Genomic DNA, 12822 nt, shown 5'->3' with positions numbered 1-12822 from the left:
GGCATTTTCAAGAATTAGTGGTGCTGTTGTAATTAAAGTGCATTATAAACGGTAAAAGTATGAAGATGAAATCCTAATCCTCACCTGTTTCTGTCCTCATGCGTTAAAGGAGGTCAGAATGGCTTTAACATTCCACAAGTCACCCCGTGCCCAGAAGTTGGTGAATACCTGAAGATGTCTGTAGAAGAACTGCACTCACTGGATTCCAGGAAGATTCAAGGTTGTGCTCGAAGACTGCTCTGTGATGCTTACATGTGCATGTATCAGAGTCCAACCATGAGCTTATACAAATGAACAGTGCCCTGTGGAAAACTGAAGGAACGAGATAAGAGATTTCTACTGCTGTGTTCTCTGCATTTTTTTTTGTTAGTTTTGATGCAACCGTTGCTGGCGATGGATGCGATGACGAGGAAGAAGTTGAGTCTGAGAACAAAAGGATCGCTGTTCCAAAAAGTACATGTGGAGTTCTGGTGTGGAAGTATTTAAGCATTTTGCACTCTAGGAAGTGTGCTTGTGTGTGTTTGTTTTATAAACAAAGTCTAAATGAAGTTACTAAAACTTAAAGCTTTAAGTGCATTCATTGTATATGGACATATGAAACAAAAAGTGGAGTTATTCTCAGGAGAAACCTCCTTAGTCCATTGAGAATGTAAAGATGTGGTGTTATTGCTTGGGTGAGTTTCTATGGACCAAGGATGACAATTCTTGTTTCTCTCCCCCTCAGCGCTGCCTTTTTAGCACCATCAGTTCTTTAAGAGAATAACTTCAGTTTTAATAAGATAAACGTCACACTGTTCATTGTGTTTTAATTCTGTTCTGTTAGCTGTCTGCTGCTGCATTATCGGTTCATGCATTTACACCTTCCGAAATGAATGCCCGTTATTTAAACACCTCAGTTCCTGTCCTGTGGAAGTCAAGCACACTGATTTGCTGTTGGGGAAGTTGGGATTTTTGGAGGGAGCAGTCAGGGGAAGGAGAACTGCTGAGAATGAGCCGTGTGAGGTTGTGTGTCTAACTGTGAGCTGCAAAGAAAGCAGACTGGATATACAGATGACTCTATACAGATGACTGGAGGATAGAATAAAGGAAGGACTGCCTCAGGGAATGATATTGAAATGGACTCTAGTTCTTGGTGAAACAAAACTGACTTTATACAATACATTAAGCTACTACCTAGGAATATATTACTACACGTCCGACTCTTGATGTCAGGATTACTAATGAATATTAAAAATCTCCGATGGGAAAAATGGATCCAGAAATACAAGGAGATGAGAGTTCTACTGTACACCAAGTACTTAATGAAAACTAACCTGAAAAAGCTGCAAAATCAGTACTGTGTAAAATACACTTGGAAGTCTGGCTCCTGTTTGCAATGAGTTTTTTGTCCTTGTTGCTTTTTTAGCTACTTCTGTAGCTAAATGCTATATATATGTGTGTGTGTACACAGTGAAATCTGGTTGTACAAAGGAGTTAATTACAAATTGCATATCTCTATGAGCTGTACATTTTCAACTTGAGATGTTTTATATGGAAAACTTCCTCCTTGGGATTAAATCCATATAGAAAAGGCAACAGGAAAAGCTTTATCCACTGTTTTAAAGAGGATGCAGAGTGATCCTGTGTTGTAGATGTTACTTTATGCTTCTTGAAAACAAAATCTCCTTGTGGGGACATGCTCTGTCACTGGGCTGTGCTAGAGCAAGGTAGGGTAGTGCTCTAAGGCCTGCTCTGTCTGCTCTAAGGAAAACAAAGCAGGGCTGAGAGCACCCATCTGTACCCTGGGCATCTGCATGAAGTGTGATCTGAGTTTTCACTCTCAAGAACTAAGAAGTTTTTTGTGTCACTGCTGCTTTTGCCTCTGATAATCTCCTGGCTTCCAAGGCCCCTTGCCTTATTTATCTCATCTGTGCTCCTGGCAAAACCCTCATTCTCTAGTTGCAGTACAACTTGGAGTTCTTCAACTCCTTTTCTCCCAAAGAATTCCTGTAAGGCTTCATTTACCTGTTGGATTCTGTAAGCAGCTGTCAGTGGAGGGGTCTGGTTGTTGGCCACGGTTCTTGGCTCTTGGAAAGCAGCTGCAGCTGCTCAGATGTGTTGACAAAGATGCCATAGAAGCAGCGGGTTGGGACTGTAAGGTAAAAACGACTGAGCAGCTGCTATTTACTTCATAGTGCCACCTCCTTACCCAGTGGGAGAACAAAGTGTGGTGCCCCCTCCTCCCCCAGGGGAAAATTAAAAGAGGAAAACAAGCATATATTAATAACAACAGCACTGAACTGAAGTACATGATGGGTGTGAATAAATGAACTGCTTGGCTTCCTGGCTGCAGTTTTTTCTCAGCTGACTGCTCTATGGTAATCCAGCAATGGAAATGAGATGTCATGGAAACTAACCTTGCTTTTCTGTCTCAGGAAGGATTACACAGCAAATGGCTTCCACTGTAAAATAAGTTCAGAATTCAGCACGTGTCAAAGGGGGGCTGACTAAGTTAATGTGAGCAGAGCCTGCATTTAATACCTGCCCTTCTAGTAAATGGAGGGCACAAAAGTCCCAGTGACTGAACACCCACCACTGATGGATGGAATTAATCTGGGAATGTCCCAGGTCTTTTTTCCCTTTTGAAATATGGCAGATGCACCCCTAAATTCTTTAATAGCACTTACCTTGCTGATTGCTTCCCGGTTCACCTCTCAAATCTTGCTAAGGATGGTTTTAATGGATGAATAGGAAAGCACCTACAAGACAGGGCTCCTAATGGCCTTCAAGCAATTCAAGTTGGGAGAAAAGGAAAAGGACTGCAGTGCTCAGTGCTTACCAAGGCAAATCCAGGCCCCAAAGCGCTTCAGGCTGCAGCAGAATGTTGCTGTCTTTTAGTAGCTGGAGGAAAGAAACCTGCAGAGTTATCTACCTTCAGTTAAAGTTCTTTGATACATGATGTGTTATTGACTCCGCTCTTGGAAATGCAGTGCTGTGTTGTACTGAATAGCTGGAGCAATGGCTGTTCTAAGCGAGTGCTGTGTGTGATGGGAGTTACTCATAGCAATGGTTGGTTCATTTCAATGCACTTATTTTTCTCGTGCACTTTATACTCCATTGAATAGATTAACTTCACTTGGTCACCACGGTCCCTACTGCCAGCCTGTGTAATACAAAGCTGGGGCACAATTGGCTGCAAATTGCAACTTGGTGGTTTCAGACCTGAGATGGTGTAAAAAGCAGCTTGAAAGCTTTGTGTATTTTTCCCACTGTAACAAAGCATGTTTTCTCTGTTCTTGATGTTTTGCTGAATAAACATCTCATGTTTTGTGCACAAATCATCTCCTTCAACTTACAAAGCACTGTCTGCAGAATGGGGTAGGGAAACAAACCTTTGTATCAGGTTGCCCTGAACTAGCCTTAACTTTTCTTCCCCAATGGTAGAAAGCAATTAGCTGCTGCTGCTGGAATGTACCATGTGTTCTTTCTGTATTAATTAAAACTATTATTCTTATTGCTCTCTGTACTTCTTTGGGGGGCGGGGTTGGGGGGGGGAAGGTTTGAGTTTTGGGGTGTCAAACATGATTAACAGCTGAAAGGATTGCATTACTTAGACAAGGGCTTTTTTACATGGCTTTGGTGGTAGCTTTTGATTTCAGGTGTTTCTAGAAAGCTCAGGAACAGCTGCAGCATGTTAAGGCAGGTGTGGGGGCATCTCATTAGTTAGTCAGCACCTGATGCTCTAAGGGAAAGCAAGGGAAAAGCTGCTGTAGCTATAGCTGGAGGTAGAAAATATCTTTGCAGATATTGACGTACTTGTAAGAACATCTGTAAAATATATCTTAAGAAAATGTATTTCGTATTCCTGTAGTGCAAAGAGCTTTTCCTCCGCTCTTAAAAGCCAGCTTTTCTTCTTCGAAATAGGATTAGTATCGAACTTTGGGAAGGCTAAAGCACAGCCCTTCTGTGCAGCACTGCGGGGAAGGCCCCCAGCTGCTCCGGCTGACTCTGGGCTGCGCTTCGTCTCTTCCGCCACCAGAGGGCGCTGTGTGCACCTAGACAGCTGCTAATGGAGGGCCTAAAGCAGGTGCTAGGGGAGATGAGTAGTGCTCACTAGAAGCTAATGAAGACAGTAAGCATTGCAAAAGCAGCAGTAGCTTTCAAACACAAACGGGCACTCAAAAACCAACGGGACAGAAAGAGAAACGCACGAGGTGAGCCTCACCCTTACGTGCTTGTCCTGGCCGGCTCGGCCCATGCACACCCCAGCACACAGCAGTGCTGCAGCTGCTCACGAGCTGTGAGTACAATGATGCAGTCAGCTGCCCCCCCACTCCATCCTTCCATAATGCTGTGCCAGTGGGTGAGGCCGCAGCGCTGCCCCTCCTGTGCTGGGCTGCAGGGCTGATGGGGCTGTTCCTCCCCTGCCCTTAACGCCCCTGTCCTGCTCAGCAGGATGGTGATGCTCAGTGTCTCACCTGCAGCACATGACTCAGAAATGTCTTGTGGCGACCTCCCGTGCAGCCCAGCCCAGCCAGGGAAAGCAGTCAGAGCCTGACGGCAGGCAGGAGTGATGTCAATACACTGTTTGTAAATGGGAGGGCTGCAACTAACAGAAAGGCAGCCTCGGTTTCTCCAGATGGTTTGCAAACTTCCTACCTTTGTGTTTCCAATGTTTGAGTCCTCTTCTCGTCCTGTTTATCACTCATTTTCAGCTGCCTCCCCATTTCATCAAGAAATCACATATCTGAGAATGTAAATATAAACTGCCTGTAAGTTAAGTTCCACAGCCTTTTCTTTTGCACCAGCACTGGAGTCGGCTGGATTCACCTTCACTTTCTAAGGAGCCCAGACTGTTTTCAGTGCTCACACACTGCGCTGCCATCCACTAGGCACCTCACAGTGCACACTGAATGTTCTGTGGGGCTTTTTGTGGTGTTTGTTGGTGTTTTTTGCTTCAAACCGTGCAGATTTCCCACCTATCAAATTCATTTGCAAAGGTAATTTTCTTTCTACTCATCTATTACATTAAATCAATGAATGAATAAATTATAATGCAGCAATTACACGTGTAATGAGATGGGGAAGAACTATTCATAGATGCAGAGCTAGTTGCCTACAGGTGAACAGACTTCCCCTCTCTCCTTACAAGCCAGGTAATGATCTTTCTATGATGGAGAAACAAGCAGCTGCTACACATGTAAATGAAACCAAGGGATATATGAGTTCACGCTACAGTGCTGTTCTTCTGCCTCATTATTATTGTTACATTATCAGTTCTTCCGTGACTTTTTCTTTGAATATTTAAAGACAGGGTAGGGGACGTATAATTATTTTTTAACATCCTTCTGTCCAATGCCTGTCTGAATGAACACAGATGTGCTGCGGAGTGTTGGCTCACCTTGCTGCCCTCTGCCACACAGAGCAACTGAGTTTTAGCCCAGTGAAGCTGTTCCCAAACTGGTGCTGTTCTGCAGGAAAAAGCCTAAAGAAAAGGGAGACATTCTGGAATTCCACAAAGAACAGAAATCCCTCTTTGAAATAAGAAAAACAACAGCAAAGCCCAACAAAACAATACAGAGTCTCTTCCAAGTTTATGGCCATCAATGGCAGCATTATTACTATGTGCTCAGTAGCTTGGTACTGCTGTAAGGAAAAAGCAGAATGCTCTTAATCCTTTCTTTTGCCCCCAGAGTTCTTGCTGCTTTTAGTTGACGTGTTCTGGGATGCTTCATGTCCTTATTCCACGTCTACCTGCTATGGTCATGTAATAACCTGAGCTGGAAGGGACCCGTAAGGATCACAGAGTCCAAATCCTATTCACAACTACAGACAGAGGGTTAAAAGTCCTTACTCCTTACTTCAACAGTCACAACAGTGTGAGATGCTATTTCAGACCCCCTCCTTCCTCTAAGTGCTCTCCCTCTCCCCCCACTCCCCTTGCCCCATATACTGTGTTTAACCACACATATAAGATCACATTATTCAGAAGACTTGTTTCCAGAGGAGTGATTGATGCCTTTGCTGCTCTTGTCCCAGCCTGAGCTGACTCTGGCAAGAATGAGCCATTAAGACAGGAGTGAAAAGATGCAGCATAACCCAGAATGTCAAGTTGCTTATCTCAAACTTCTTTATATTTAGAAAATTAGGGTTCCCCCCCACCTCCTTGCATATAGTTTGAGAATTTCAAGGGCAGCTCCTTAGTTAGCAGAGACCTCAATGAAGCTACAGGGGTTGATTTATTATAATTGATGGCAGGAAACAGAACAATCTCAGCAAATTAGTTGTGCTGATAGGAAAGCTGGCCAGCAGATAAGATGCAGCGCTGACATCTGACCTGGCCTGCAAACGCTTCTGATGGAGTCTGGCAGCTTCACTGGTGAGAATGAGCTGCTGCACAACAGAAAGTGCTCAGGAAGAGCAGTGAGCAGGCTGGGGATACGGCAGAGCATGCAGGCAGCACACACTACATGGAGCAGCGTCCCTCAGCCTATCAGAGGGTTCTGACAGGGGAGATCTGTTAGCTGACCCACTCATGGTATTTATGCAACAGGCTGCTTCACAAAGGAAGCTGGACAAAGTTCTTTCTTCTAATCACACACTGAAGCCACAGAACTTCAAAGGTATTCAATAGGGTCGCTATTGAAGCAATTTTTTTGCTTTCCATTGCTGCACCTGTCTGGGCCCCTAACACATAGCAGCAGCAGCTGTGATGGGGTCCCATGGCAGCCAGCTTACCTGCAGAGCTATTACTGAACGCTTTTGATATGTCATACAAGTAGATCTTGTATCCAGGCAAACATGAAATCATCTCACTCTCCCCCAGCACTTCACGGGCTGCCTCCACTTCACCTGTTTACACAGGTAGAAAAGAAATCCCAAAGCCTGTAACGAGACCAGATTATGTGTTACTTAGCACTGAACACAGCTGTCTCTAGAACAGCATGCAGAAAACCATATGAATGATACAAAATCACACATGCCAGCAGATGATATGAAAAACTCAGACAGGAGAGGGAATCATCAATAACTGTGTGCGCATCCGTCCTCACACACCTGCATGGCTGCAGACATTGGGATGAGGGTGGTGGAAGCGTTTCCACCTGCGGGACAGCTCGTTTAACACCCCTGTCAGCAGTGTGCAGAAATAACTGCAAGGTTTGCACTGTGCTTAGCAGCGTTCACTCATGGTAGAGGACAGGAAACGTGCCAGACCTCCTATGGCCTGAACCAATGGCTGCCTCTCATTTCTTACAAGTGTGGGGAAATCACACGATAAACATAGGCAGAAATAAAATGATAAATACGGAGGGAGGAGGAAGGGAAAAATGAACCCTTTATTCAAGGTAAGAACTCGGTGATAAATAGATCTGTGCATATTTCCCAGCCTCATTCCTCACTTGCCAAGTCTGATGCTATTTTCATTAGGTCATGTTACCATACATGTCATTTTATACAAAGGTGCAGTATATCACAACTGGAGGTTGAGGTGCTTGTAGTGAACACAAATGAGCTTGTAATGGTCCATCTGCTTTGATTTTATTTAGTGATCCCTCAAGGGCTGGGAGCTAGAGTGAGAATAACAATGCTTCAACCCATCTGCTATTGTAGTACCAGCTCCAGTTGAATTATCACATGTTCTGAGTGGCTGGCATATGCTGTGACATAAAGCTACAAGAAAGTGTTGCTCTCCAGCTGTTGTGTTGACAAATACTTTTCAGCCAGTCATTAAGTTCAGCTCAATAACCAGGGGGAAACTGCAGCTAAAAGTTGATTATTATTTTATTTTATTTTAAGCATTAGAAATCACAAGGACAATATATTTTATTAAAAAATGTGTCACAAATGTCACACATTGTATATGAGCTCCAACAATAAAAATTTCTTTGTGATGGCCATAAATCTGCGTGTTATAGGATTGGATGGGCATCCCTGTATCTGACAGTGTAAATCTTAGTAATGAAACTATGGCTAACCTCGTTTTAGGAGGAGCACATCTGAAGCTGTGTATAAACTCGTATAAACTCATTGGCTCCATGGTGCTATGGGCCATGAGCTGGCTCGACTACACAAAGAAGGACTGTGAAATAGATTGTGATCTGAGGCCACATGCAATGATTGATAGCGAGACTGCCTTTAAAGTGAGGAGGAAAGCAACCAGGGCTCCGAGCAGACGCATGGATCTAGTGGATACAATGGGTTCAAAGGCACATTTGGCCCTTCACCTCAGACACAAGGTGTGACTGCCAAAAATGGCTGCTAACTTTTACGGCCCCTTCCACTACTGGTGGCCTACTGCAGAGTGCTCCTTACTCCAGAGGCACCCTAATATGTGCCCACACTTCAGAGAAGCCTTTAATATTAGAGCATTTGGGGACACTGCAGCTGACACATTTCCCTTTCCCCTTCCTCTCCTCACCTTGGTTCTCTCATGGCTGCTGTGGGAATGGAATTCATCACTGTGGGAACAAAATAAAGGGAATTCCTCATAGGGTCAAAAGCTGACATACAGCCAGATACCTGTTGGAAATGTGACATTCCCTGCATTGCCTACTGCTCTGCTCCTGCAGAGAACATACCCAGAGAGAGCACGTGCCTTTTGGACGCTGTCAAACTTTCAGTGTTTGATGAGAACAGTGCAAATTAAACTCATCCTTAATGGCATTCAAAGCCTTCTCTAGAATTCTCACCGCTAATTTGAGACAGCTTGCTGCAGCGTGTGGAGGTAGAAGGGATCAGTAAGAGGGTACAGCCAGACTCTATGTGAACCCTCAGAGCTGCCCCTGACCCAACAAGGCAGTGTGTGCTCTCTGGAGCACGGCTCTTGTGTATTTCTATTAACCACTGCATTAAGGATTCAGTTCTTAAATACAACTTACGCTTGTATTTTGTCTCAGAAAAACAATAGGCCCTGCTCGTACTGAAGCATTTCACTTCCAGAAGCTTATATTTCCTTTTGTATCCAAAGACCTGTGGGTGCCAGCTGTCACTGGCATTATGATCCCCTGGCTAGTGCAGGAATTGTTGATTACGTTGCCTTTTGAATCAGTTGATTACCATGAATAATATGCCAAAAAGGCTGTCAGCATTTTGACTTTAACTATAACTGTTACAATTAATTATGGGTTTAATTAGCATATATGCCTAGCAGTGGAGAATATAATACTTCATGGGTAACAGATGATCCTGCAGCTGTAACATAAAGTGTGATACAGGTTGGGATACAGATAGTTATTAATAAATGGCTTCTATTGTGCGAGGTCCTTATTTATACAAATTAGCAGGCATGACAGAATCAACCCAAACTGTATAATTTATAATAATTGATTTCATTTTGACTGACCACCAATCGGCCTACTACATGCCCTCAGAAGAAAAATAGCCCTATTAGGATAAGTTTAATCCTAAACATAGCTAATGAATCCTATTACTTTAAGGTCATATTTGAAGCTTTTGTTAATTGTCAGAACCATTTTAAATTGATTAGAGTTAAATTAAATCAATGTAATGTTTAGAAAAACAATATTTCTAATGGATGAGGCCAAGCTGACCTCAAATAAACATATTTATCAACCGATTTCAGTGAATGAGAAGGCTAGCAGCTGGGCTCATAATTCACAATTGTCTATAATATGGGAAATGTCACTATCTAGGCAATTAATTATGTCAGGTAATAAATCTGTTGCTCGCAGTTGACCATTTGCCAGTTGGGGTGACAATTCCCTCAGCAAGTTTATGATGTTTAAAGACACGCTCCCCCAAACCCACACCAAATCTCAACACAGCGTTAGGGAGAATTAACATCTCCTAACTCCTTACTGTTGGGTAAACTGCCAGTTACCCAACAACATGCCACACTGTGATAACTTGGCATGGAAATACTTTTCTACCTGGTCATTTCGAATACATGGATGCTCTACGATAAAGAAGCTTTGCTGAACTGTGTAGCAACACTGTCCAGGTGAGTGAGATCAGAAGGTATTAACATTTCCTTACAGACAACCATAGCAAAGCGGCTGTTATGCAGTAAATTACCAAATGGCAAAACATGTAGTAATTAAATAAATGCATATCTTACACAAGCCTGAGAGAGAAGTTCAGAAATTCAGAATAGGTTAACGTGAATGAATCTGCATTATCTTTCACAGGTAATGATGGGTACAGTTTAATAGAGCAGGGCACAGGAAAAATGGTACACAGAAGTAGCATCAGTTTAAGGATAATCACACATTCAGCAGTTAAGCAAAAACCCCACTACTCCTGTGCATGAAACTCTCCGCTCGGTATTCAGTAAAATGCAAACAAACAACCCACTACAAGAAAAACCAGCTAAGGTCAACTTTCATAAAGAAAGGATGATAAAGTAGTACAAAAATGGTGGAAGAGTAATCAGAGGGAGGTAAATTCTCTTTGTATCACATATACAACTCAAACTGTACTGTAGATCTGACAGTGGAGTCAGTAAAACCAGTGTGAAAAACAAGATATTTCTATTAAAAAGGAGGAGGAAAACTGATAAAAAGTGTGCAAAATTTAAGAGATTCCTACCATTATTTTAGGGTACTTATTGTCTAGAACTAGACTTCCCATCTTGGACATCAATATAAGTTGACACCTTCTGGCCATCATGCCAAAGCAGCGCTGTGTTTGTAATGGGCAAATCACAGAATTGAAGGGGCTGGAAGGGATCTCCAGAGATCACCTTGTCCAGCCCCCTGCCAAAGCAGGCTCCCTACAGCTTGCACAGCTGTCCATGTGGGTCTTGAACATCCCCTGAGGAGATCCCTGTCTTTTTTGTACCTGGGAGCCCAGAACTGGACAGATGAGGCCTCACCAGGGCAGAGTAGAGGAGGAGGATCATCTCCCTTGACGTGCTGTCCATGCTCCTTTTAATGCACCCCAGGACACCAGTGGCCTTCTTGGCTATCAGGGCACACTGTTGTCCACCAGGACCTCCAGGTCCTCCTCTGCAGAGCTCCTCTCCAGCAGGTCATCCCCCAACCTGTACTGTTACATGGGGTTATTCCTCCCTGTGTGCAAGATCCTACCCTTGCTCTTGTTAAACCTCATCTGGTTCCTCTCTGCCCAACTCTCCAGACTGTCCAGGTCTCACTGAATGGCAGCACAGCCTTCTGGTGTGTCAGCCATTCCTTCCAGCTTCATATCATCAGCAAACTTGCTGAGGGTGGACACCATCCCCTCATCAAGATGAAGCTGTTGAACAAGACCAGGCTCAGCACCGATCCCTGAGGAACACTGCTAAATACAAACCCCAAATCACAGCTTCAAATTCAACCGCAATGACACAAAAAATGAGAAGTCAAATGCAAGTTGAAAGTACAAATATTATACATACATAGAAGGCCCTTCAGTGATAATGTATAATACCTTCACATGAGGAAATGAAAATACAGATGATTTCTACGTGTCCAAACAAGCATTCACTAGCAGGTCCTGCCTATGGGGTTTTTGCATCATTTTGTGTTAGGAAACAGGAAATAACACCAACAGAACTAGAAGTCATCAGACAGCGTTAGAATCTTTGCATGAAGTACCCAGCATTACACTCATTGCACAGAGAGACCTGATCTCTGCTGCTTCTCTCACAGAGCTGACAACAAGTGAAATCCCTCTCCCACATTCACTTTCCCATGATGGGGAACGTTTTGGGTCACCCAGTTTAGCCTGCCTCATGCTTTGCCATGACTCTGCTCTGTGGGCTGGCTTGCCCAGCTGTTAAAGGCAGCTTCACAGCCACCACTGTTTTGGCACAACTCATCACTGTGGATAAAATGCAGCTTTTCTTTCTCTTAGGACAAAATCCTTCCATTAAGCTATTTGCATCACTAAGAATAAGACATCAAGCCACAGTAAAAGAAAAAGCCATCACAGACTTTACAGGCCGTGCAGAGACTTCATTTAGAGTAGGCAGAAGCTGCCACTCGACTTCAAATCCCTGGCAGATACTCTGTAGATACTACTTGCCATTAAGCATTTAAACAGAAATTGGTTACATTTGTACAGAACTTATCATCAGGTTAAGAAGAATATGAGAAAATCAAACCACCAGCTGTGAAACACTACAGCGGATGGCTGCTGTAGGATTTTAAGACACTTCTTTTGTGTGTCTGTGTATGTACAGGAGAGAATGAGAGGCTGTTTGTATGTGTATATATAATTACTATTTCATTTCTTGGGTAACGTTCCCCCTCCTTACCTTTACGGCAAGGAAAATTGCTCTTCTAACCTGTCTTCAAAATGTAATAACTTTACTTGCAACCAACCACTGTAGATACTGACTGGACTCTGAATTATTACTGTGAGATGAAACATTTCTTTAACAAAACCGAGTCCTTTAATATCCCCCATCTCTGTTATTAGATGGACAAATGAATTTTACTTTGAACATAACATGTGGCATTGTCTGAAAATTGCTGGTATGAACTGAAGTTGGCAGGTATTTTCTTGCTTTCCTCGTCAGTGATTGCCATTTATTATATGTTGCACCTTTATCTGTCAAATACTGCAGAGCGCTATATTGATTTGTGTCTGCTGCAAAGCAAAGGTCACTTTGATCAACATACTACAAAACCAGAAAAAGTAGGGTTCTGACATTTCATTACCTGGGAAAAAAAAGGACTAAAATAAATAAGAATATGTTTGAGAACAGAGCACTTCAATATCACAGTGTGCAGTAACTGTAATTAACAAAAGAACTGCTCTATTGAGGTTAAAGAGGAAAAAGAGAAGGCAGGTTTTCTTGCAGAGTCTATTCTTTACATGACTGATTCTGTAACATTGCAGCTGTGATCTTACTGAAGGGTTACATTCATTACAAATCAA

The 12822-nt window shown here is 43.1% G+C and overlaps 2 protein-coding genes across 12 annotated transcripts in view; one reads left to right on the top strand and one right to left on the bottom strand.

Annotated features, from left to right (window-relative positions):
* CYLD (CYLD lysine 63 deubiquitinase) overlaps positions 1 to 3493 on the top strand; it is a 38431-nt gene extending 34938 nt beyond the window's left edge. For all 5 annotated transcript variants that reach the window (XM_015873506.2, XM_015873504.2, XM_015873507.2 and 2 more), the window contains one exon: positions 110 to 3493. In XM_015873506.2, the coding sequence (XP_015728992.1) occupies positions 110 to 294 (185 nt within the window). In that variant the 3' untranslated portion in view covers positions 295 to 3493. The remainder of the gene's footprint in view (positions 1 to 109) is intronic.
* Positions 1 to 12822, bottom strand: part of SALL1 (spalt like transcription factor 1) — a 217813-nt gene that overhangs the window by 5923 nt on the left and 199068 nt on the right. For 6 of the 7 annotated variants that reach the window (XR_001557605.2, XR_001557606.2, XR_001557609.2 and 3 more), the window contains 4 exons: positions 6718 to 6864; positions 5381 to 5464; positions 4639 to 4726; positions 85 to 4533 (listed from right to left, as the gene is read on the bottom strand). The gene's annotated coding sequence lies outside the window, so the exon portion shown is untranslated. The remainder of the gene's footprint in view (positions 1 to 84; positions 4534 to 4638; positions 4727 to 5380; positions 5465 to 6717; positions 6865 to 12822) is intronic. The other variant, XR_001557610.2, reaches the window with a different exon arrangement.

The sequence above is a fragment of the Coturnix japonica genome, chromosome 11 (assembly GCF_001577835.2).
Source record: "Coturnix japonica isolate 7356 chromosome 11, Coturnix japonica 2.1, whole genome shotgun sequence".
Classification (NCBI taxonomy): domain Eukaryota; kingdom Metazoa; phylum Chordata; class Aves; order Galliformes; family Phasianidae; genus Coturnix; species Coturnix japonica.
Note: the sequence above shows the minus strand (reverse complement) of the source record. Positions and strands in the feature narration are given on the sequence as shown.